Source organism: Dendrobates tinctorius, unplaced genomic scaffold, assembly GCF_039654945.1.
Source record: "Dendrobates tinctorius isolate UK_male_01 unplaced genomic scaffold, ASM3965494v1 ptg000024l, whole genome shotgun sequence".
NCBI lineage: Eukaryota > Metazoa > Chordata > Amphibia > Anura > Dendrobatidae > Dendrobates > Dendrobates tinctorius.
Window position 1 is genome coordinate 21,952,265 of NW_027361692.1, and position 23,707 is coordinate 21,975,971.

Below are 23,707 nucleotides of genomic sequence, written 5' to 3' on the forward strand. Positions count from 1 at the left end.
TTCTGTGTCCCCCAATTAAAGGCTAAGAGAAAGAGATTTTACGGTGAGTACACAAAAATCTCCTTTTTAAAATAAACGACTCAAAATCCAAAATACTTGGCTTTAACCTAGGATCAGACCAAGAGGAAATTGAGGGCCTCTCACCTTGGGGGTGGGCAACTGATGGGCTGACATATCTAGGCCTAAAATTCGCCAAAAACGTAAACTCTCTAATAAAAATAAACTTAGAGCTGCTAACTAAAAAGCTTTTTAATGAATTCCATACATCTAGAGATGATGGGCTTTCTTGGTGGGGAAGAATCATGATGGTCAAGTCGTATATTTTCCCAAAAATCCTATACCTACTTCGCTCACTGCCTTTAAAAATACCCACTTCCTCTCTCACAAACCTTCAAGCCTCATTAAACTCCTTTATATGGAATAACAAAAGACCTAGAATAGCAAAAAATATTCTATACAACCATAAATCTTATGGTGGAGCTGGTTCCCCAAATATTACGGCCTACTACATTGCAAATTTAGTCAAACAAAGCTCATACTGGTGGCCTCATGATACGACACCAGCTTGGCATGAACTAGAACTGCTCTTTAATAATTATAAACCTCTTCACCTACTAATTCTGAACCAACTCCTTCATAAAAAATTAATTACAAATTCTCATCCAATTTTTCAAGCTATTTCTGAAGCTTGGAAAAAAATTTCTGCTCCAAAAAGAGGCTCTAACAAAGAAGTCACAATAAAAAATCTGGCTCTATCAGTTATCTTTCAAGCGTCTAATCAGACCATTGACCCCATTTGGTCTGAACTTGGACTTAAAAAAATTAAAGATTTATACGATGGCGTTACATCTTACAATAAACTCAAGGAAAGATTTCAATCTACTACCCCTGCTTTCTTACAATATGTTATCCTCAAAGACATAATCCATGAGTTCCTTACTATCTACCAAAGAATCTCTGAACCAGCAGTTAACCTTATTTGTAATATAGATCATAATATTTTTTGGAATTTTGAATACACGTAAAAATGGTGTAACAATAGCTTTGAAGCGGTAAAGACTCAAAATATTGTCAAATGGGAAACCGAATTGCACACGACAATTGACCCTTCTGACCTTGAACAGGCATGTACCCTCTCGTATGCCTCTTCCATTTCCTTACCACTACAAGAGACCCACTTCAAGCTTTTAACAAGATGGTATTATACCCCTGTAAGACTTCATAGAATCAACCCTGACAATTCTCCGCTTTGTTGGAGGGGTTGTGGAAGGCCAGGAAATATCTTGCATAAATTTTGGCAATGTCCCAAAATTGTTCCCTTTTGGAGAAAGATTTCTAACCTTATCGATTTTATCCTAGGAACACGACTTATTTGGTCTCCTCGTCTGGCCCTTCTTTCTCTGGACGCAGACAAAATTGATACTTCTATCAGGCTATCGATTATGCACATTTTACTAGTCTCCAAACATAGTATTGCCTTTCTTTGGAAAAACCCCAAACCCCCACAAATTAATGAAATTATAGACAAACTTAGCCTTCATCATTCTTTTGAATTGAAATTTGCGAATGTGCATGATCAATTTGCTAAATACTCTAGGAAATGGTCCAGATGGCTGGAGTTGTTCTCTTAAGTCTTCACCCAGAGTGCACCTGCCTAAGGCCCCTTGTGTTTGGGTCTTTGGAACATATATATTAATATATTATATGCTTAAATACCTACCTTTGTAATAATTCACTGCATAATATGCTTCTGCATTAACTTGTTTCATTTTATGTCTTCTTTATATTTGCACTTTATTGTCCTTCCTTTTTCCTTCTTTCCCTTTACATTTTTCCCTCCCCCCCTTTTTTTCCCCATCTTTCCTCCCCATTTATTGAAACTCAAATAAAACATTTGGAAAACAATGGTTAATAGATGGTGACCCAACGAGGAAACTTTCCCTTATTATGTCCAAATTGGACAAACTACTTAAAAAATGAAGACTCTGGCACTCTATTTGGTGAATTTTATTAAGTAAGACTAGTGTACAATTAAAACGTTTTGGTCATCTGACCTTCTTCAGTTACTCACTAAGTAATCTGTATAGGTTCATGAAAGCGAAGCATCAGAGAATCTGGCTCTTTGAATTTCAAATGATAGTATATGCCAGAGGGAAACCGAGCCTGTAAGCAACGATGCTACCCCGAGCGTGGCTTAAAGGCTTGATGAGGAGATGGGCTGGAGTCAGATGTACTTAATTTCTGAAAAGGTGCATAAGAGAACACCAAAAGTGGCATAATTATAGCACAGCGGCCAGTTTTTTCAAAGCCTTTTATTCCAGAATATCGGCATAAAAGGTTTGATGAATTGGGCCGTCAGTACACGATGAGCAGTGATGGGGAAATTGCAGCTCAGTGCTTAGTGTCAACAGGGTTAGAATATGATGGCACCTGAACTGCGCATTCGGAGGTATGGAAAGCTCACAGCTGATGCTGCTACAGCATAGGAGATGTGGTCGGTGCCTGATCGCAGTCTCCTATGCCCTGTGTCTGCTGTCTTTGTTGTGTGTAAGTGTTGTGCTCTGACACTTAAACACAAGCAATTTTAAATTCTTTAAAAAGATTTGTTTATATAATAATCACTCATTTAAAAAATGTGATACATTACCTTTTATTTTACTATACATGCTAATATGAAGCTACATATATCTCAACGATCTACTCTTAGTAAAGCTTACAATGCACTTTACACTAGATATTAAAAACAATGAATCATTCCAAATTAGCCAAGCAGATGGAGGCATGCGCACTTATGATTTAGGCTCTGCCTGTGGTAGTGCAGAGACAAGTGCGCAGGTTGGAAATGCCTCAGCGCAGGCGCGAGATTTCGCCCAGCTACGTGGATGACATAAGAGGTATCATCCACGTCAATTAGCCCAGGAGGACGACGATCAGAAGCCAAGAGGAGGGATAGACGCCTCAGCAAGGACGCCTATCCGACTGGACCGGCGGGATTTGCACAGAGAACGGGAGAGTTTCAAAAGGTTTTTGGGGGGAGTAAGGGGGTTATATACGACTTTATGGAATGCAGCACAGAGGCTGATTAAGGGGCTAAGGAAAGCACTAGGAATTCGGCACAGCCAAATAGTAGTAATATTTATTTGAAGTCCATAAAACTACGAACTTCTTTCTGGTAACAGATTAAAATCTAATGTGTTTCTGGCAACCTCCCTTAATCATAGAATAGAGTACAATGCCTATATGATCGTACTTATATATGAATAGACCAACTGTTATGAGTTTTAGAACCAACCTCTAGAAAATTCCTATACAAGCATATAAATACAATTTCAATCTTATGTGAATTATACGCTATTATTCTATGACTAAGGTAGGTTGCCAGAAACGAGTCAGATTTCAACGTGTTACCAAAACTAGTTCGTGTTTTTATGCTCTTCAAATAAAGACTGATTCTTTTATACTATTAACGTTTGGATGTGCCAAATTCCTACCACTTTCCTTGATAATGCTGAGCTGCACCAGTGGAATTCAAGGCACCCACGGTTTGTCATCTCCTTATCCTGAATTCAGCTACTGCATTAAGAAGGTGGCAAGTCTTGGTTTTAATTTACCTGATTAAGGTGCTTAGTCTTAGTTCAGACATGAAAAAAGTGACAGGTTCCCATTAAACTAACCTGTCACCAGGTTTGGCCAAAATGAGATAAGGCCACCACCTTTCAGAGCTGATATATAGCATTGTATAATGCTGTATATCTCCCCCCAACCTTACCTGTAAGAGAAGAAAAATAACTTTTTTTTAGGTCAGAGAGCCCCGGCGTCTGCTTACTGCAGTACTGTGCTCTGCCCTCAATTGGCCACAGGAGTACGCCTGCGCAGGAGCGCGATGTTGAGGAGACTTCTGTGGATGACGCAAGGACACATCAACCACACGAAGCAAGAAGGAGTACGGCATCGCAAGAAGAAGGAAGTCGCCAGACCAAGAAGAGTGACACCCCTTGAACCGGACTGCCCCGAAGGTGAGCATAATAAAAGTTATTTTTCTTCTCTTGGAGGTGGGTTTGGGAGCTTATATACAGCATTATAGAATGCTGTACATCAGCCCTGAAAGGTGACTTGTTCCCTTTAAGTAACATTTGCCCCTTTGGTTATTTATTTATTTTTTTTTTACAGGTTATTTATTTATTTATTTTTTTTTACAGATAATTAAAAAAAAAAAAAACCTATTATGTGAACCAAAAACAGAATTTTGCTCACTATTGCGCTCATTGAGACTAGGATATCCAAAAATGTTTGCAGGTATTATGGGTTTGCTAATGGCAACATATCATAGTTTGGTTATTTTGCAATCAGTTTCCCATACAATTAGTTCAAGAAACATTTTAACCCCTTCACACACAAGACGCATATTTAGGTCATATGTCATGTCCCTGACTTTGATGCGAGCTCACTTGCCGAGCTCTTATCTTTCCTGGCTGATGATGTCTATGGTCTGCTGAAGACTGACATGCTTGTCATGTCGATTCTTCACTGAAAGCCAGTGTATAGATGGCATTCATAGGAGACCGTGATTTTCGCTATACATAGCGGTGCTATAGGTATAGTACAATAGACCAGACGATAGCAGGTTCAAATCCCCTAAGGAGATTAAAGTAAAAAGTGTTGAAGGATTCATAAAAGTTGGAGCTATCAAAATATAGAAAAAAATGATCCTGCTTCCGATTTCCAGTGCACCACATGATAAAATGAATGGTGTCATTCAAAAGTACAACTTGTCCCGCAAAAAACAAGCCCTCATACGTGGACAAAAAAATTAAAAAAAGTTATGGCTCTTGGAAGCAGGGGAGGGAAAAAAAACAAAAAAAAAAAAACTGGGAGGGCCCCTGAGGTGCCAGAACAGTAAACCCCCCCCATAAGTGTCCCCTTTTACAAACTACACCTCTCAATTAATTCAACTAGGGGTGCACTGATCATACTGACACCACTGGTGTGTCACAGAATTTTATACCTTTTATTACGTTTTTACTACAAAACTTTTCTTTTATGCACAGATTTTACGTTTACACGAGGAGAAATGGGTAAAAATGGTAACAAAATTTGTCACAATTCTGGCTGAACACGGAAATACTCCATATGTGGCTGTACAGTAATGCTTACCCATACGGAGAGACTCGGGAGGGATGGAACGATATTAGACTTTTAGAGCACAGACAGATTTTCCCTGAATAATTTGTGGACTCCATATACAAATCCCCTAAGTGTCAGAAGAGCAGAATCCCCCCTCAAGTGATACAATTTTGAAAATGACACCCTTAGGGAATTTATCTATAGGTGCACAGATGATTTTGACTCAATGAGTCCAAAAACAAGCAGCAATGGATGTCGCAAACTGAAAATTGCAAATTGCAATTGTAGTGCCCAGTACATTGTAGTACCCATACATTATGCCCAGCTCATGCTTCTGGAGACATGCACCAGTAAATTAAGTGAGCATTCATCGCTACAGAAATGCCAAATATGTGGATGCCGAATGTGATTTAGGCACACTGTGGTGATCAGAAGGGAGGGGGCATTTGGATTTGGGAGATCAAAATTCGCTGAATTTCTTTTGGGGGGCAAGGAGCCATAGCACTTTTCCAGAGCCTATGTACTACTCAGTAATGTGGAAAAACTTGGTACGCTTAATGACTTGAGTATAAGCCGGGTATGCATTGTCCCCTCATCCCTATCCTGGTATGCATGGCTCCCCTGTCCCTGTATGCATGGCTCCCTTATTTCTGTCCTTGTATACATGGCTCCTTATCCCCTTATCCTTGCATGCATGGTTCCTATTGAAAAAAAAACAAACATCCTACTTACCTTGCCTGTGCGCCCTCGCTGCATCTCATTCCGGCGCCAGCAGCTTTTCCTGCCGAGTGATCATGTGGCCCCCGCTCATTAAGGTAATGAATATTCACTCCATGCCTTCGGGAGTGTAGAGGCGTGCATATTCATTACTTTAATGAGCGGGGTCACGTGATCGCTCAGCTGGAAATGCTGCTGGCGCTAGAACGAAGGAGATGCAGCGAGGGCGTGCAGGAACGTGAATAAGATGTGTGCTGGAAGCCAGAGGCTGTCAATGTGCGCTATTACAGAGAAATGAATATTCATTTCTCTTTAGCAGGGGCACAGGCTTTAGCCACAGCTGCCGGCTCCTTCCTCCTGTGACCCGCTGCTCCCCCTCTGGCTTTCTGGGACAACTGACTTGTGTATAAGCCGAGGGGGGCGTTTTCAGCACAAAAAAATGTTCTGAAAAACTCGGCTTATACACAAGTATATACGGTACATTTGAATTTTTTATTGCATTTTATTTTGCTTTTTGTTCGGTGATATGATGACAAAGCATAGTTTTTTGCCACTTTTTTTTTATGCTGTACACTGAAGGGGTTAACTAGTGTGACAGTTTTAGGCTAGTTTCACATTAGCGTTTTTTTGCGCAGCGCATCGGGCGCATAAAAAACGCAAAGAAAAACGCAAAACAAACGCGCGTTTTTTTAACGTCATGCGCACGCTGATGTGTAAAAAAAACGCAGCGTTGTTTGCGATTTACATGCGTTTTTGCATGAGTTTGCGTTTTTTATGCGCATGCGTTTTTAAGTGTGACGTTTTTTCCATTGTCTAGAGAACATTCTAGACTTGTTTAACTCAAAAACGCATGCGCAAAAAAACGCAAGCGTGTGCAAGACCATGCGCACGCATGCGTTCCCATAGGCTCCAATGTGGTGTTTTTGCGCATTCCGTGCGCAAGCGTGCGCATGCGTTTTTTTGACGAGACAGGGCGGAACCAAAAATGCAACATGTTGCGTCTGGCGCGCCTGGCGCAAAAGACAAAAAAACGCATGCGCACGAAAACGCAAGTATGCGCAAGACCATGCGCACGTCATGTTAAGTATAGGTGCGCATGCGCACGGGTGCGCACGATGCGCTGCGCACAAAAGCGCTAATGTGAAACCAGCCTTACATATCAGATCGTTCCCGATGTGGCGATACAAAGTATGTGTATTACACAAATATACGTATTTGTGGGTATAATATTTTTTTTTATTATTATTTTGTGAATTATTTTTCTCAATATTTTTACACTTTTTTTTTTTTTTTACTTAGTCCCTCTATGAGACTTTAACTTTCATTACCCTGATCGCTGGTGTAATGCATTGCAATACACCAGCATGGCAATGCATTATACATGTCAGTATTACACTGACAGAAGCCTCTTAAACCATACTCCTGGCATGATCTACGCAGGCCACCTTTCTGGCAGACCAGGAGGTTGTCATGATGACCTCGGCTTGCTATGATGACCATCAGGCCCTTGCGATGACCTTGCAGAGGGTGCCGATCGGAAGAGAGAGGGAGCCCCCTTTCCCTCTCCTAGCCTCCTAAATATCGAAATATCGATAGCGGCATTTAGGGCTTAAACCTACACATCAGTCAGGAACCCTTATCCGACCATAACGTATAGGTAAGTCAACTGTCGTGAAGAGGTTAATTGTCTTCTTGGCAAACAGTTGGACAACTGGGCTACCTGTGAATCAGACTAAAGCAGGTGAAAATAAAAAAACTGAAATACTCTAAGAACTTTAAGGAACAAAATAAAAAATATAACAAGGGAGTTTAGAAAGCTGTACCTCAGTTTCCATGGCTTCTGGTTCTTTCATGGGAGCATCACTTTCTATTTCTATTTCTCCTTTATGTGTAATCTTGGTGATTGGGCGCCGTTCAACTTCACGCTGTTCTTTCTCAATCATTTCAATGGTCTAAACAGTGAATGAAGAGCAGAAATAAGAATGGTCAACTGCTGCCAGGTCATCTGTAACCTTGGGTATTACGGCATGGTGAAAGGGTACAACAGCAGAAAAAGGTGACAAGATAGGAATTGGTTTGCTTGATTAGATAATAATAATTTTTATTTATATAGCGCCAACATATTCCGCAGCGCTTTACAGTTTAACAGTTTCAAAACAAGTCATAAGTAACAACGTTAACAATACAATAATTAAAGCAAAATAAGACGACCCTGCTCGTGAGAGCTTACAATCTACAATGAGGTGGGGGAGATACAAATTACAGGTGTGTATTTACAATGGTGTATTTACAATGATGGTCCAGCCATCTTGAGGGAGTGAGGAATGGATGGAGATAGTGAATGGGCTACACATGCACACTTACACATAGAATGACTTTGATTTGTGAACGTGATAGGCCGCTCTGAACAAATGTGTTTTAAGGGAGCGCCTGAAACTATGCAAATTGTGGATAGTCCTAATTTCTTGGGGTAGAGAATTCCAGAGGATTGGCGCAGCACGGGAGAAGTCTTGGAGTCGGGAGTGGGAGGTACGGATTACTGCAAAGGTTAGTCGAAAGTCGTTTGCAGAGCGCAGCGGTCGGTTAGGCCGATAGACAGAAATGAGGGAGGAGGAGATGTAGGGGGGTGCCGCACTGTGGACAGCTTTGTGGGTGAGAACAAGTACTTTGTATTGGATCCTATAATGAATGGGCAGCTAATGTAAGGACTGGTGAAGAGCGGACGTGTCTGAGTACCGATTAGCCTGACAGATGACCCTGGCTGCTGCATTAAGTATGGACTGGAGAGGGGATAGTCTAGTAACGGGGAGGCCAATTAATAGAGCGTTGCAGTAATCCAGGCGGGAGTGGATCAATGCTACAGTGAGGGTTTTTGTTGTTTCCATGGTGAGAAAAGGGCGGATTTTAGAGTTCTTTAGGTGTAAGTGGCAAGAGCGGGCAAGAGATTGTATTTGATGTGAAGGAGAGATTGGTGTCAAACTTAACACCAAGACAGCGCGGCTGCTGCCGGGGTGTTATTGTGGTGCCACCCACGGAGAGGGAAATGTCAGATTTAGGGAGGTTAGTAGACGGCGGGAGCAGAAGTAGTTCAGTTTTGGAGAGGATGAGTTTCAGATAGAGAGCGAACATGATGTTGGAGACTGCGGATAGACAGTCACCGGCGTTCTGTAGTCCAGTGGGGGTAAGGTCGGGGAACGACGTATATAGTTGTGTGTCATCAGCATAAAGATGATACTGAAAGCCAAATCTGTTTTTTTCTCCATAGGTGTTCAGCAGTCCTAGAGCATCACTGGAATAGTTGAGTTTGCGATGTGAGCCAGGGCTGTTTTACTCTGTGCTTGGAGGTTCTGAGGGTGAGGGGAGCTACTTGGTCAAGGGTGCTTCTAAGAGTGTAGTTGTAGTGATGAACAGCCAGATCAGGACAGGAAAAAGAGGAGATTGGGGACAGTGATGAGTGTAGGGAGTCTGAAAGTTTCTGAGGGTTAATGGCTTGTAGATTTCTGACTGTGTGGTAGGTAGGAGTGAGCTGGGGTGGGCGAGGATTTGTGAGCGTGAAGGAGAGAATGTTGTGGTCAGAGAGTGGAAGTGGTGAGTTATTTAGGTGGGAGATTGAACAGAGCCGGACAAAGACCAGATCAAGGGTATTAACGTCCTTGTGTGTCTCAGAGGTTGAAAGCTGGAAGAGGCCTAGAGAGGTGGCTAGTGATAGAAGCTGGGATGCAGATGTGGAAGTAGGGCTGTTAATGGGGATTTTGAAGTCTCCCAGAATAAGAGTTGGTAGTTCTGAGGACATGAAGTGCGGCAGCCAGGCTGAAAAGGCTACTCTGAGGGAGAGGGGACGGAAGAGCCTGATGGTGTGAACCTCAAAAGAAGGGAATATGAGTGATGGAACTGGGGGAATGACCTGAAAGTGCATTGTGGGGACAAGAGTATGCCGACTCCACCACCATGTCTGTTTGTGGGTCTCGAGGAATGAGAGAATTGTAAGCCACCATAGGAAATGGCAGCAGGGTATTAGATTAGATTATTGTAACCAGATTTCTTGCGCAGACGCATAAGCCAATTCATTTTATCCCGATCTTATATCTGTCATGATTCTTGCAATTTCAAGAATAAAACTTGTAAACGTTAAAGTAAATGTGTCATAAGAAAAAAAAAATTAAAACAACAGAAACAACAAAGTATTAAACAAAACTAAAGGTATGAACTGGGACACAAACTGGTGTGCATGCAGCATGTAAGCGCACGTTCACACTGGCCACTGAACAGAAAAAAAACAGAATACAGAAACATAATAAGTAAATACCCTGCAATAAATAAACGGCAATATTGCATAAAAACAACATAAGGTACTTGGTTAACAATTTTGATAAAAAAAACCGCAAAAGCCATCCCACCACTTATTATGTTTCTGCGTTCGTTTTTTAATGTAAATTATTAGTATAAAGTATCAATCAGTATTTTTTGAATTGTTGAAAATATCAACATTAAAAAAAAATGTTCCACATTTTATATCATTAAGGAAAAAAATATATATATCTAATACTTTGTTTTTAAATGGTGTTCAATATGACACATTATTTAAAAAGTTTTGATATTTTCAACTTTCAAACACTAGGGGGAGCAGCTACTGATATTTGTCATGAAAACCAGGTGTACTGCTTGCTCGTTTTACTACTGCAGTAAATGTGGGCAGAATCTGCCCACGAGTCTCACGTCACTCCTCCTCTTCCCTTCTGTGTACTTTCAAAAGGATAAAGGAGGATGAAGTTTAGGATCACAGTGCACAGCCATTTTGTTGGTGACTGCAACGTAGAATTGAGATGTGGGTTGGAGCCAATTTCGGCTTTCCTGTTAACTGAAGCAAAAATTGAAACAGCATCTCTTCCTCGCTGCATAATCAACATAATATAAACATACTGTAAATAAAAGCAATTCCTCCATATTTTTGGGGAGAGGGTTGTTTACTGCATTCATTGCATGATAAAAATGACCTGTCAGCATGATTCTCCAGGTCAGTACAATTAAGGCGATGCCAAACTTGTCCTGATTTTATCTTCAAATAATGTTGAGAAAAAAATAAATCAGAAGGTAAAAAAAAAAATTGGTTTGTGGCACCATTTTCTGATACCCGTTCCTTGTTTATTTTTCCATCAATGGAGATATATTATTACTAGAGATGAGAGAATTTGTTCGGATTTTGTCACCGAATCTGATTTTGACATATTCATGCCATATTCGAACACTACCCGAACCGAATGTATGTCTTAAGATCGGTTCCGAACATATTTGGTAATTTCTACTCCCATTGACTAATGACGTTTGACAAATATTGCAAAAACAATATTCGATTCCAATCATATTCGGAACCGAATCCAAATAAATTCACTCATCTCTAATTATGACATGATTGCCTGGTGAGCGTCCTTTTTTTTTACGGATATCATTTTAGAGTTACATATGATATTTTGATGTTTCAACGTTTTTTTTATTGCATTTTTCTTTAGGGAAAAGAAGTGACTAAAAAAACACACTTCTGGCATTTTGATTATGTTTCTGCTTATAGCATTTACCATATGTGGTAACTCATTTTAAATTTTGATAGACAGGATTTTTTTTTTTTTTTTCAAATGCAGAAATACTTTTTTTATCCTTAATTTTTAATTTGGTACAAATGTAATGATTTAAACTAAAATTTTACTTTTCATACTTTCTTTTAACTCTTCTTTAAAGAGGACCTGTCACGTCATTTCAAACATCTAAACTGTCCCCATTGCATTGTTAGTGCAATGTGCATCAATAACACCATTTTTTAATTAAAAACGGTGCTGTAATGATGTCCAAAAATAACTTTATATAGTTATATCATACCTGCTCATTTAGTCATAGGGGTTCGTTTCATTTTCTGTTCAGTCACGGGCGTCACCGCCCACTCAATTTGATTTATTTCCCTGGTTGCCTCAACGGCACTGGAATCCCACTCGCACAGTACGGCGCTTGGAGCTGCCTTTGCACAGTGTTCAGCGGGCAGCCCTGCTTGCACAGTGTGTAGTGTGGAGCCGGGAGGGCTTGCGCAGTGTCGAGCAGGCTTGCGCAGTGTCGAGCAAACAGTCGCGCTTGAACAGTGTAGTGTGGAGCCGGCCGCGCGTCACAGTGCATGCGTAACTCCTTGCTCAACATTGCACAAGCACAGACGGCTCCACACACAAGCGCGGAATTCCAGTGTTGTCAGTGCAATAAGGGAAATCAAATCAAACTGAGTGGGCAATGACGCCCGAGACTAAACAGAAAATGAAGTACACCCCTATGACTAAATGAGCAGGTATGATGTAAGTATAAAATGTGATTTTTGGACATCATTACAGCGCCGTTTTTAATTAAAAAAAAAATGAGTGATGCACATTGCATCACTGACAATGCAATGGGGACAGTTTAGATGCGTGGAATGACGTGACAGGTACCCTTTAATCCAAATGGGGGTCTTGAATCTTGAATTCATTTCACTTGAACCATCCTGCAGTGAGAACAGGTTGGGCCTGACCTGCTCTTGCCACTGGATGAAAACTTTCAAAGATGCGGCGATACTTAAGTATGTATTTTTTTTAAAAAAAATTGTTTGTGGGTGGGGGGGGATAAAGGGAGAGGTTATTCAAATTTTATCACATTAACCGAGTTCAGCAATGTCTGTGTGAAGCCTCGTTCATATGTCCATGATGCATGGATGTCTGAATGAGGCTTTACTGCTGGGGCATTACTACTGTCTGCATAGCGGATCAGAAGAGCTGACGTGGTCGATAGTTAGTGCGCTCTGTACACTGGCAGATGAATATGCTGAGCACTGGAGTGACAGCCATCTCTTCTGATGTGCTTTGAGACGGCAGCAGTAAAGCCTCATTCAGACATATATGCCTCATGAATGTCTCATTGAGGCTTTGTGGTGACATAGCAGGGCTCAGTTAGTGTGCAGTGATGATTTTACTACTGTGCTCACTGTAGTGGTGACAGTGGCGATCACAACACCTCTGCAGCCTGTTCTTACCGTTGGAAGAAGTTACCGCTGAAGCACTGCCTCACCACTCAGATCAGGGCTGCAGAGTTAATGTCTTCTAGTGCAGGAAAGATATATATCTTTGTACCATGTTAGCCAGTAGATAAAAAAATATTTAGAATTGAGAGTCCTCAGTGGCTGATACCTTTTAATGGCTAACTGAAAAGATGGTAACACATTGCAAGCTTTCGAGACTACTCGGGTCTCTTCATCAGGCTACACTAATACATTACTGAAGAATCACATTTATACACAAGACTGCACAGAAATAACGCAATAGATAAGACAAGTGATGTGAAGCAGAATTGTCATTATGGGAGAATATTTAGAATTGAGAGTCCTCAGTGGTTGATACCTTTTAATGGCTAACTGAAAAGATGGTAACAAATTGCAAGCTTTTGAGACTACTAAGGTCTCTTCATCAGGCTAAACTAATAGAACATCTGAAGAATCACATATTTATACACAAGACAGCACAGAAATAACGCAATAGATAAGACAAGTGATGCGAAGCAGAATTGTCATTATGGGAGAGGGTTAAATATAAATATTGGAGCAGTTCATAGATAAGGAGCCTGAAGGTTTTATTGCCCTCTGATGAAGTCTAGTTCTGTGTTGTGACCCCAGAAGGTCTGAAGAGCAAATTCCTTAATTGATGTAAAAAGACATAAATCTATGCGACACATTCATTCCTGCACTGAATGTGTCGAAAGTTTTCATAAATTTGTACTCCGAGATTCTTCTCTCTGAGACTTGAAGTTACCTTTTAATACAAGTAATTTAATGTCCATCATGTTATGACCAGGGATACAAAAATGTTTTGCCACAGGTAGATCCATTCTTTTTTCTCTAATTGTGTGTCAATGAGAATTCATCCTTGTTCTCAGTTTTTGTCCCGTCTCCACCACATACAGACCCCCAGTTGGACATTTAGTACAAATAATTACAGTCATATGTTAAAGTTTGGGCACCCCTATTAATGTTAACCTTTTTTCTTTATAACAATTTTGGTTTTTGCAACAGCCATTTCCGTTTCATAAATCTAATAACTGATGGACTCAGTTATATTTCTGGATTCAAATGAGGTTTATTGTACTAACAGAAAATGTGCAATCTGCATTTAAACAAAATTTTACCGGTGCAAGAGTATGGGCACCTCAACATAAAAGTGACATTGATATTTCGTAGATCCTCCTTTTACAAAAATAACAGCCTCTAGTCGCTTCCTGTAGCTATTAATGAGTTCCTGGATCCTGGATGAAGGTATTTGTGACCATTCCTGTTTACAAAACAATTCCAGTTCTGTTAAGTTTGATGGTCGCCGAGCATGGACAGCCCGCTTCAAATCATCCCACAGATGTTCAATGATATTCAGGTCAGGGGACTGGGATGGCCATTCCAGAACATTGTAATTGTTCCTCTGCATGAATGCCTGAGTAGATTTGGAGCGGTGTTTTGGATCATTGTCTTGCTGAAATATCCATCCCCTGTGTAACTTCAACTTCGGCACTGATTCTTGCACATTATTGTCAAGAATCTGCTGATACTGAGTTGAATCCATGCGACCTTCAACTTTAACAAGATTCCCGGTGCCGGCATTGGCCACACAGCCCCAAAGCATGATGGAACCTCCACCAAATTTTACTGTGGGTAGCAAGTGTTTTTCTTGGAATGCTGTGTTTTTTAGCCTCCATGCATAACGCCTTTTTGTATGACCAAACAACTCAATCTTTGGTCATCAGTCCACAGGACCTTCTTCCAAAATGTAACTGGCTTGTCCAAATGTGCTTTTGCATACCTCAGGCGACTCTGTTTGTGGCGTGCTTGCAGAAACGGCTTCTTTCGCATCACTCTCCCATACAGCTTCTCCTTGTGCAAAGTGCGCTGTTTTGCTGACCGATGCACAGTGACACCATCTGCAGCAAGATGATGCTGCAGGTCTTTGGAGATGGTCTGTGGATTGTCCTTGACTGTTCTCACCATTCTTCTTCTCTGCCTTTCTGATATTTTTCTTGCCCTGCCACTTCTGGGCTTAACAAGAACTGTACCTGTGTTCTTCCATTTCCTTACTATGTTCCTCACAGTGGAAACTGACAGGTTAAATCTCTGAGACAACTTTTTGTATCCTTCCCCTGAAAAGCTATGTTGAATAATCTTTGTTTTCAGATCATTTGAGAGTTGTTTTGACGAGCCCATGAAGCCACTCTTCATAGGAGACTCAAATAGGAGAACTACTTGCAAGTGGCCACCTTAAAAACCTTTTCTCATGATTTGATACACTTGGCTATGAAGTTCAAAGCTCAATGAGGTTACAAAACCAATTTAGTGCTACAGGAAGTCAGTAAAAAGTAGTTAGGAGTGTTCAAATCAAGAAAATGATAAGGGTGCCCATATTTTTGCACCGGTCAAATTTTGTTTAAATGCAGATTGCACATTTTCTGTTCGTACAATAAACCTCATTTGAATCCAGAAATATAACTGAGTCCATCAGTTATTAGATATATGAAATGGAAATAGCTGTTGCAAAAACCAAAATTGTTATAAAGAAAAAAGGTTAACATTAATAGGGGTGCCCAAACTTTAACATATGACTGTAAGTACACCACATTAGATGTGATGCAGCTGAAAGTACCAGGGATCTTGTAGTCCTGATGTGAGTTGGGGATCTTTATCTTGTCTGTGGTCATTATAAATGGACAGGTTTTACATTTTTTCTGGTTACAAGGAAAGGTTCCTGCAGCTGTTGGAGAGGACAGGGAGCTTCTGACAATTATGCTTCTTAAATTTGGGGGCTGCCTAAAACACAGCAGTGGGGGGTCTGGAAATATGGATTGTAAACGGCATTATGGCATCTTTTTGCAGTAAAGGTTGTAATTTCCGTGCAGCTCCCCTTAGCACCTCCAGATTTGGATTGTAGGTGACCACTAGAGGCACCCGGTTATTTTCTTCTTTAACTTTGTAATGTAGCAGGTGATTCCTTGATATTCTGGTGGCTCTTGTAATTTGGTTTTCAATTGTTCTTGGATGGTAGCCCTAATTCAAAAAGGTCTTTCTGAGGCGACCAAGGTGATTGTTTCTATCCATGGGGTTGGAACATATACGATTGTATCTGATGGTTTGGCTGTAGACAATAGTTTTTTATGTGTTTTTGATGGAAACTGTCCCATTGAGGCTGTGTGCCCACGTTGCGTTTTTTTAAGCGTTTTTGATGCTTTTTCGGGGTCAAACCGCATCAAAAACGCTTAAAAGCATCCCATTTATTTTAATGCATTTTGGCCTTTTTGTGCCAATGGATGCATTTTTTACTGCTAAGGAAACGCTTGCTTAGCGGTAAAAAACGCAGCATGTTCATTAATTGCCGCTTAGGTCCGCGTTTTTGGCTATTTCCTATAGTCCAAAAGATGCGCGGAAAAAAAATGCGCAAAAATCGCGCCAAAAAAACGTGCGTTTTCTGGGAAGGAGACCCGTTTCCTGAGCGTTTAAAAATGCCTACGTGGGCACATAGCCTGAAGGTAAGTTGGATGGTCGATTGGCTTCTGATACAGGGATGTCTCTATTTCATTGTTCTTTAGCTTAATGATGGTGTCTAAAAAGTTAATTTCAGTGCTGGGATAGTTGAGTGTTAAGTTGATGGTGGAATGAAATTGATTTAACTGTTCGTGGAACGTCTTTAGCTGTTGCTCAGACTCCGTCCAGATGATTAAAATATCATCAATGAAGCGGTAGTAGGCCAGAGGCCTAATGGGACATGGGGAAAAAAAGTCACTTTCAAGCTTGGCCATAAAAAGATTTGCATACTGTGGAGCCATTTTACTTCCCATAGCTGTGCCAGTCTCCTGTAAATAGATCTTATTGTCAAATTCAAAGTAATTGTGGGTGAGGATAAATTTTGTGATTTTCACCACAGAATCAGCATCATTCCCTGTGTTTTCCATGAAGAATTTGCAGGCATTTAATCCATCCTGGTGTGGGATATTAGAGTATAAAGATTCCACATACATGGTGGCCAGGATGGTTCCTTCTGGTAGAGGACCTATTGCTGCTAGTTTATTCAATAGGTCAGTTGTGTCCTGAATGTAGCTGGGTGTATCCTTTACCAGGGGTTTAAGAACACCCTCTACCCATCCAGATATCTGCTCAGTAAGGGTGCTCACACATGAAATAATCGGCCTCCCTGGATTTACAGATTTGTGGATTTTGGGAAGCATGTAGAATGTACCTATTCTTGGACTCTCTGGTATCAGGTCATTGCCTCTTATGGATCTGCCAGGCAGACCAGATACCAACTTGTTTAGTTCCTTGTAATAGTCCTGTGTAGGATCCGACTCCAATTTTCTGTAGTAGCGTGTGTCCATAAGTTGTCTGTTGTCATGGGGTCATCACAACACAGAACGAGACCCCAATCAGAGGGCAATAAAACTTTCACACTCCTTATCTATGAACTGCTCCAATATTTATGTTTATCCCTCTCCCATAATGACAATTCTGCTTCACATCACTTGTCTTATCTATTGCGTTATTTCTGTGCTGTCTTGTGTATAAATATGTGATACTTCAGATGTTGTATTAGTCTAGCCTGATGCAGAGACCTGCGTAGTCTCGAAAGCTTGCAATGTTACCGTCTTTTCAGTTAGCCATTAAAAGGTATCAACCACTGGGGACTCTCAATTCTAAATATTTTTCTGTCTTCTAGTGGTGAGAACAAGTCAGTAGCCTGGCATTGGTGTGTAATACCAAAAAGCCCGAGGCGAGCTCATCGCGGCTGCTCTGGTGCCTGGATCGCCTGTCACTGCTGAATACTGTAAGTACAGATGAGCGATGACAGAGGGAAATTGTTGCTGAGCACATAGTGCTGGACAACAATAAGATGGCAAATGGCTGCACCTATAGCCGTGAACTGGACAGTCTAAGGGTCATGCATATAAATAAACATAAGACATAGGGTAAGATGCCGATCAGTGTCTCCTTTGGAATGGGGCTGTCGTATCTGCCGTGTCTAAGTGTCGTTCTCAGACACATACACACTAGCAATATAAAATGGCAGAACAAGTGGCTGAAGAAAAAAATAACTATTGAAACATTTCATTTTATTTTGATTTAAAAATAAAAGTTAACATAATTAATAAAAAAATAAAACAAGCAAAACATTCCAAGTATTTCATAACAAATACAATAACAAAGAGGACTTTTAAAGAGTAGTAATATATGCTGTAATTATTAATTGATCTTACATGTCTATTTTCTCTTTGTCTCCAGGCTGCCAACTCTCTAGAGGCTAATTCCTCTGGAGTCATCTTGATCAGATGTTCAGGGGTGATGTCTCCTTTTAGTACTCTCTTGTACAGTACCTGGCAAAGCAAAATGAAGAGCAATTTTCACCGAACATAACTACTTGAATAGATAACAGAAGCTTCAATTGCTCCGATAATACAGTGCTCAGATTATACATCAACTTACATTGTTTTTAGGATCTTTCAAATTGAACATTAAACTCCTGTATTTATTTTTGTATTTCGAGTCCGTATCTCGATAAAACGAAAACAGCTCCTTTTCAATCTTGGCTGATACTTTTGTAGCTCTTTCTTCAGGAATCTTAGAGTTCGACTCTGAAAGCCTACAATAAAAAAAAAAATAAAAAAATTAAATGTATTTTTGTTCCCTGAACCTCATACTTATATGCATTGTATGTTTCATCATTGGTATATTATGATCACAGCAGTCCATGTATTTTTTTTTCATTGTTAGGTACAAATGGCAGCACAAAGATCTTAAAATGTACAGTTAGGAGAATAAATCAGAAGTTCATTCGGTTCTGTATTTCCCTCTCAAACTGTAACATTCAGTTCATGACAGAAATGCCTTGAAACAAGCAGAGGTGGTGAGTATGTGATGTACGCGCCGCGCCCCCTGTTAGTGCAGTCAGTGTAGAAGCCCTGTGCAAGGGGCTGCAGAGCTCAAGTCAACCTATGACCAACTCTAGAACTATTCATTTCTGGGCATATGCCAAGTGCATTTACATAGTAACTACAGTATTTTTAAGACTATAGAATGCACCTTAATAAAGATGTGCTCAGGATTACACAGCAGAACAGAGGGATTTTTGGTACTCACCGTAAAATCTCTTTCTTGGAGCATTCATTGGGGGACACAGGTAACCATGGGGTATGCTGCTGTCGCTAGGAGGCTGACACTAGGCAAAAAAAGGAAAATAGCTCCTCCCCAGCAGTATATACCCACGGACAGGTACAAAATACCTTAGTTATTGTTAAAGCAGTAGGAGAAGCAACAAAAACTCAACATATGTACCAAACCAACAAAGGCACATAGGCCAAATAGAAATACCAACAGTTAGGGAGGGAGCTGTGTCCTTCAATGAAGGCTCCAAGAAAGAGATTTTACGGTGAGTACCAAAAATCCCTCACTTCATTGGAGGACACAGATAATCATGGGACGTCCTAAAGCAGTCCCAAGGGTGGGAACACAAAGAATGCAAGGAAAAAAACAGACTCAGGGCAGTCGCCTGCAACACCTTCCTTCTCAAGCCTGCATCAGACGAGGAATGGGTATGAACCCTGTAAAACCTCGCGAAGGTGTGCAAGGATGACCAGGTCGCAACCTGACAAATCTGTAAAGCCGAGGCTTAGTGACGAACTGCCCGGGAAGCCCGCACAGCCCGAGTGGAGTGAGCCTTCACCCCCAGAGGAGGCCGTTTGTCCTGAAAGCAGTATGCCTCCAATATTGCCAAACGAATCCAACGGGTAATAGTGGACTTAGAAGCTGTGAGCCCCTTACAATGACCTTCAGAGATAACAAGGCATCCAAGTGGCAAAAGGAAGCAGTTCTTGAAAGGTAGACTCGGATAGCTCTTACCAGATCCAACTTGTGGAGGGATTTCTCAAGGGGATGAACCGGAGAGGGACATAGCGAGGGAAGGACAATTTCTTCATTAATGTGAAATGAAAGAAACCACCTTAGGCAAGAAGGAAGGAACGGGTCTGAGCACCACCTTGTCCCGATGTAGAATCAGGAACGAAGAACGGCAAGATAAAGCTGCTAACTCAGAGACTCTCATGATGGACGTAATGGCAACTAAAAAGCCAACTTTCCAAGACAGGAGAGAAGACGGAATGTCTTGAATGGGCTCAAAAGGAGCACGCTGGAGTGCGCCAAGGACAAGATTAAGATCTCTTGGAGGACGATAAGGAGGTGCCAGGTGGGCGACTACCTGAAGAAAAGTCTTTACCTGCAAGCGAGAAGCCAGAATTCATTGGAACAGAATTAACAGAGCGGAAACTTGACCCTTAAAAGTACTGAGTGATAGACCAGAGTAAAGTCCCGTTTGAAGAAAACCAAGGATGGAAGGAAAGGAAAAAGACATAGGGACTAAATCATCGTCCTCATTCCACCGAAAGAAGGCCTTCCAGTATCTGTGATAGATATGCAAGGAAGCTGGTTTTCTCTCTCTCTAATCATAGTCTGAATGATCTGATGGGAAAAACCGGCCTCCCTCAGGACTGCGGCCATTAAACCCAGAGACTGTGAACTCTGGTGGAAGAGGGAGCCTTGTGAGAGAAGATCTGGATGGTCGGGAAGCCTCCAGGGGCATCCATGAGCATGTTCACTAGCTCCACGTACCAGGCCCTTCTTGGCCAGTCCGGAGCTACAGGAATTACCTCCGCCTTTCTTTTTTACGACTCTTGGAATTAAGGGGAGAGGAGGAAAAAGATAAGGCATCTGGAATTGAGACCAGAGCATCATTGCCGATGGCTAGGGACCTAGTCACGAACTGAGGAACCATGTGGTTCATCCGAGACGCCATCAGGTCGACGTTCGGTGTGCCCCTCCTTTGGCATATCTGATTGAAGACAGCAGGGTTGAGAGACCACTCGCCCGATGCGAGGCCCTGACGACTTAGAAAATCGGCTGCCTAATTTTCTACCCCTGGTATATGCACGGCTAATACAGCGCGAATGTGACATTCTGCCCATAACGGGATCCTTGCTACCTCTCCCCCATAACTTGTTTGCTGTGTGTCCTCCCTTAATGGATAATGTAAGCCACGGCAGTGGCGTTGTCCAACTGTGTGCGGACTGGCTGGCCTGCGAGGAGAGGAGGGTCTGCCAGCGGCAAAGGGCCAAGACATTTGCCCTGATCTCCAGGACATTGAGAAGGAGAACAGCCTCTTCGGAGTTCCAGCGACCCGCACTGTGTGATGAAGAAAAACAGCTCCCCATCCAAGGAGATTGGCGTCGGTGGTGGTAATCTGCCACCGGAGAGGAAGGAAGGATCTTCCGCGCAGGATTGAGGTGGAGACCATCCACCAGGTCAGGGAAAGCCTCACATTGAGAGGCAGTAGAATGGGCCGGTCCAGAGAAGCGGTCCACTTGTCCCACGCAGACAAGAAGTCCAGCTGAATGGGACAGGTATGGAACTGGGCAAAGGGCGCCGCTTCCATGGCGGCAATCATCTTCCCCAAAACTCTCACGTAGGACCATAGGGGAAGAATCATAGAATCGTAGAGTTGGAAGGGACCTCCTGGGCCATCTGTTCCAACCCCCTGCTCAAAGCAGGATTCGCTAAATCATCCCAGACAGATGTCTGTCCAGCCTCTGTTTGAAGACTTCTATTGAAGGAGAACTCACCACCTCCCGTGACAGCCTGTTCCACTCATTGATCACTCTAGCTGTCAAAAAGTTTTTTCTTATATCTAATCTGTGTCTCCTCCCATTCAGTTTCATCCCATTGGTTCTAGTCTTTCCTTGTGCAAATGAGAATAAAGATGATCCTTCTACAATGTGACAGCCCTTCAGATATTTGTAGACAGCTATTAAGTCTCCTTTCAGTCTTCTCTTCTGCAAGCTAAACATTCCCAAATCCTGCAACCTTTCCTGCAAAAGAGGAGCTAGACGCTATGGAGTTCGGATCCCCTGGTAGAGAGAAACTTCTCCTTTGGAAGGAAGACACAGGCTTGGGCCGTGTCAAACCTCATACCTAGAAAGACCAGCTGCTGTGGTCAGGGATGATTTCTCCTTGTTGACTAACCAGCCGAGGCGGACCAGAGTGTCCAAGGTGATCTGAAGACTATGGTCGCAGTCTCGGTGGGACAGCCCCTTGATCAGAAGATCGTCCAAGTAAGGGATTATGAGAATCCTCTAGGAACGAAGGATGGCCATGACCTTCGTGAATAATCTGGGGGCAGAGGCTAGGCCAAAGGGAAGAGCCGTGAACTGACAGTGGTCCTCTTGGATCTCAAACCATAGAAATCTCTGATGCTGAACACAAACAAGAATGTGGAGATAAGCATCCTGAATGTCTCCAGAACAAAGAAATTCTCATGGTTCGATGGAGACTATTACCAAACGTAGGGACTCCATCCTGAAATGATAGATCCGAACGTGACGGTTTAATTGTTTGAGGTCCAAAATCGGAAGGAGCGATCTTTCCTTCTTTGGGGCTACGAAAAGACTGGAGTAGAACCCTGAAAACTGTTCCTTCCGGGGAACGGGTACGATTACTCCAGTGCTAGAGGTCTCATTCACCTCTACCAAATACCAGCCACCAGCAGTGTTTAGTAAATATATAAGTAAAATGACTACACAAGGTATAATACTGACCAAGGCCAAGGGACTCCCTGACTAAGCGGTAGCGAAATGCGCATTGGAGTACTGTGTGCAGGGGGCAGGAAAGAGCCTTGGTCAGTATTATACCTTGTGTGGTCATTCTACTTATATACTAAGTATAGTGCTAGAGGCTTCATTCACCTCTACCAAATACCAGCAGTGTGGTATTTGGTAGAAGTGAATGAAGCCTCTCGCACTATACTTTATACACATGGTCTATGGTTGAGATTTAGAGAGGTGAATGAGATCTCTAGCACTGAGCACTTTATTTTGCAATATTAATTGGAGATTAAGTATTTTTTATTCTGGGCACTTGCAATAATATTTTTTTTTTCTTTGCACTTTATCATGAGGATTAAATCTTATATAAAATTGATCACTTGATATAAATGTATTGTATTCTCTGATACTCTTATATTATTTATGATCTCCTTGGTGTCAGCCATTTAGGTTTTCTTTTTTGCCCCCGGCATACTATTTGTTTTTAATGGTTTTTTAATTTTATTGCACATCAAAATATATAATTTTTATGAGATAAAAAATAAAATTATTTATGATATATCTTGTCTCTAGTATCATTAATTCATATTTTTGTACACTAATTTATGGTGGATTTTTAAATTAAATAAAATATAGTCAGTACTTTGAATATCTCTTGTCTTGGGTTATATTTTGTTTGATATTCTGAGTCTTTGGTTATTGTTTATTTTGGTATCTTTTTTCCATATAGGTGTCTATTTTCCTTTTTTGCCTAGTGTCAGCCTCCCAGCGACAGCAGCATACACTATGGTTACCTGTGTACCCCAATGAAGCGATAAAGAAACAGGAAACAAATAATACCTATTAACTATAGCAGTAGACGGCGTCTGGGTGTCGGCCTCTACCAGGTGTATTTGCCAGAAAATGATACACAATAGGGCACAAGTTCACTCAGTTAGGCAACAATATAGTCAATGGCCCCATCAGAGCATATGGCCAAATACCGTTTTGCGGGGTGGTGGGGTTTGGACGTAAGCGCCAACAGGACCACTGAACATGGGACAAAGCACAATGTGAAAGGGCCCTTATAGAATAGTTTGAGGGGTTTTTTTTTTTTTTTAAATAACGATACATTAGTTTTTATTGGTATTGATTTGGATGCACATGACTGTTTGATAACTTTTTTTAAATTATTTTGAGCCAAGATCAACAAAAACAG

General features: G+C 41.4%; 1 protein-coding gene across 1 annotated transcript in view; it reads right to left on the minus strand.

The window, feature by feature from the left end:
• Positions 1–23,707, minus strand: part of PHF3 (PHD finger protein 3) — a 172,795-nt gene that overhangs the window by 54,611 nt on the left and 94,477 nt on the right. Inside the window, exons 8-10 of the mRNA XM_073569399.1 lie at positions 18,347–18,503; positions 18,121–18,237; positions 7,665–7,793 (exon numbers count right to left, since the gene is read on the minus strand). Coding sequence (XP_073425500.1) covers positions 7,665–7,793; positions 18,121–18,237; positions 18,347–18,503 — 403 coding nt within the window. The remainder of the gene's footprint in view (positions 1–7,664; positions 7,794–18,120; positions 18,238–18,346; positions 18,504–23,707) is intronic.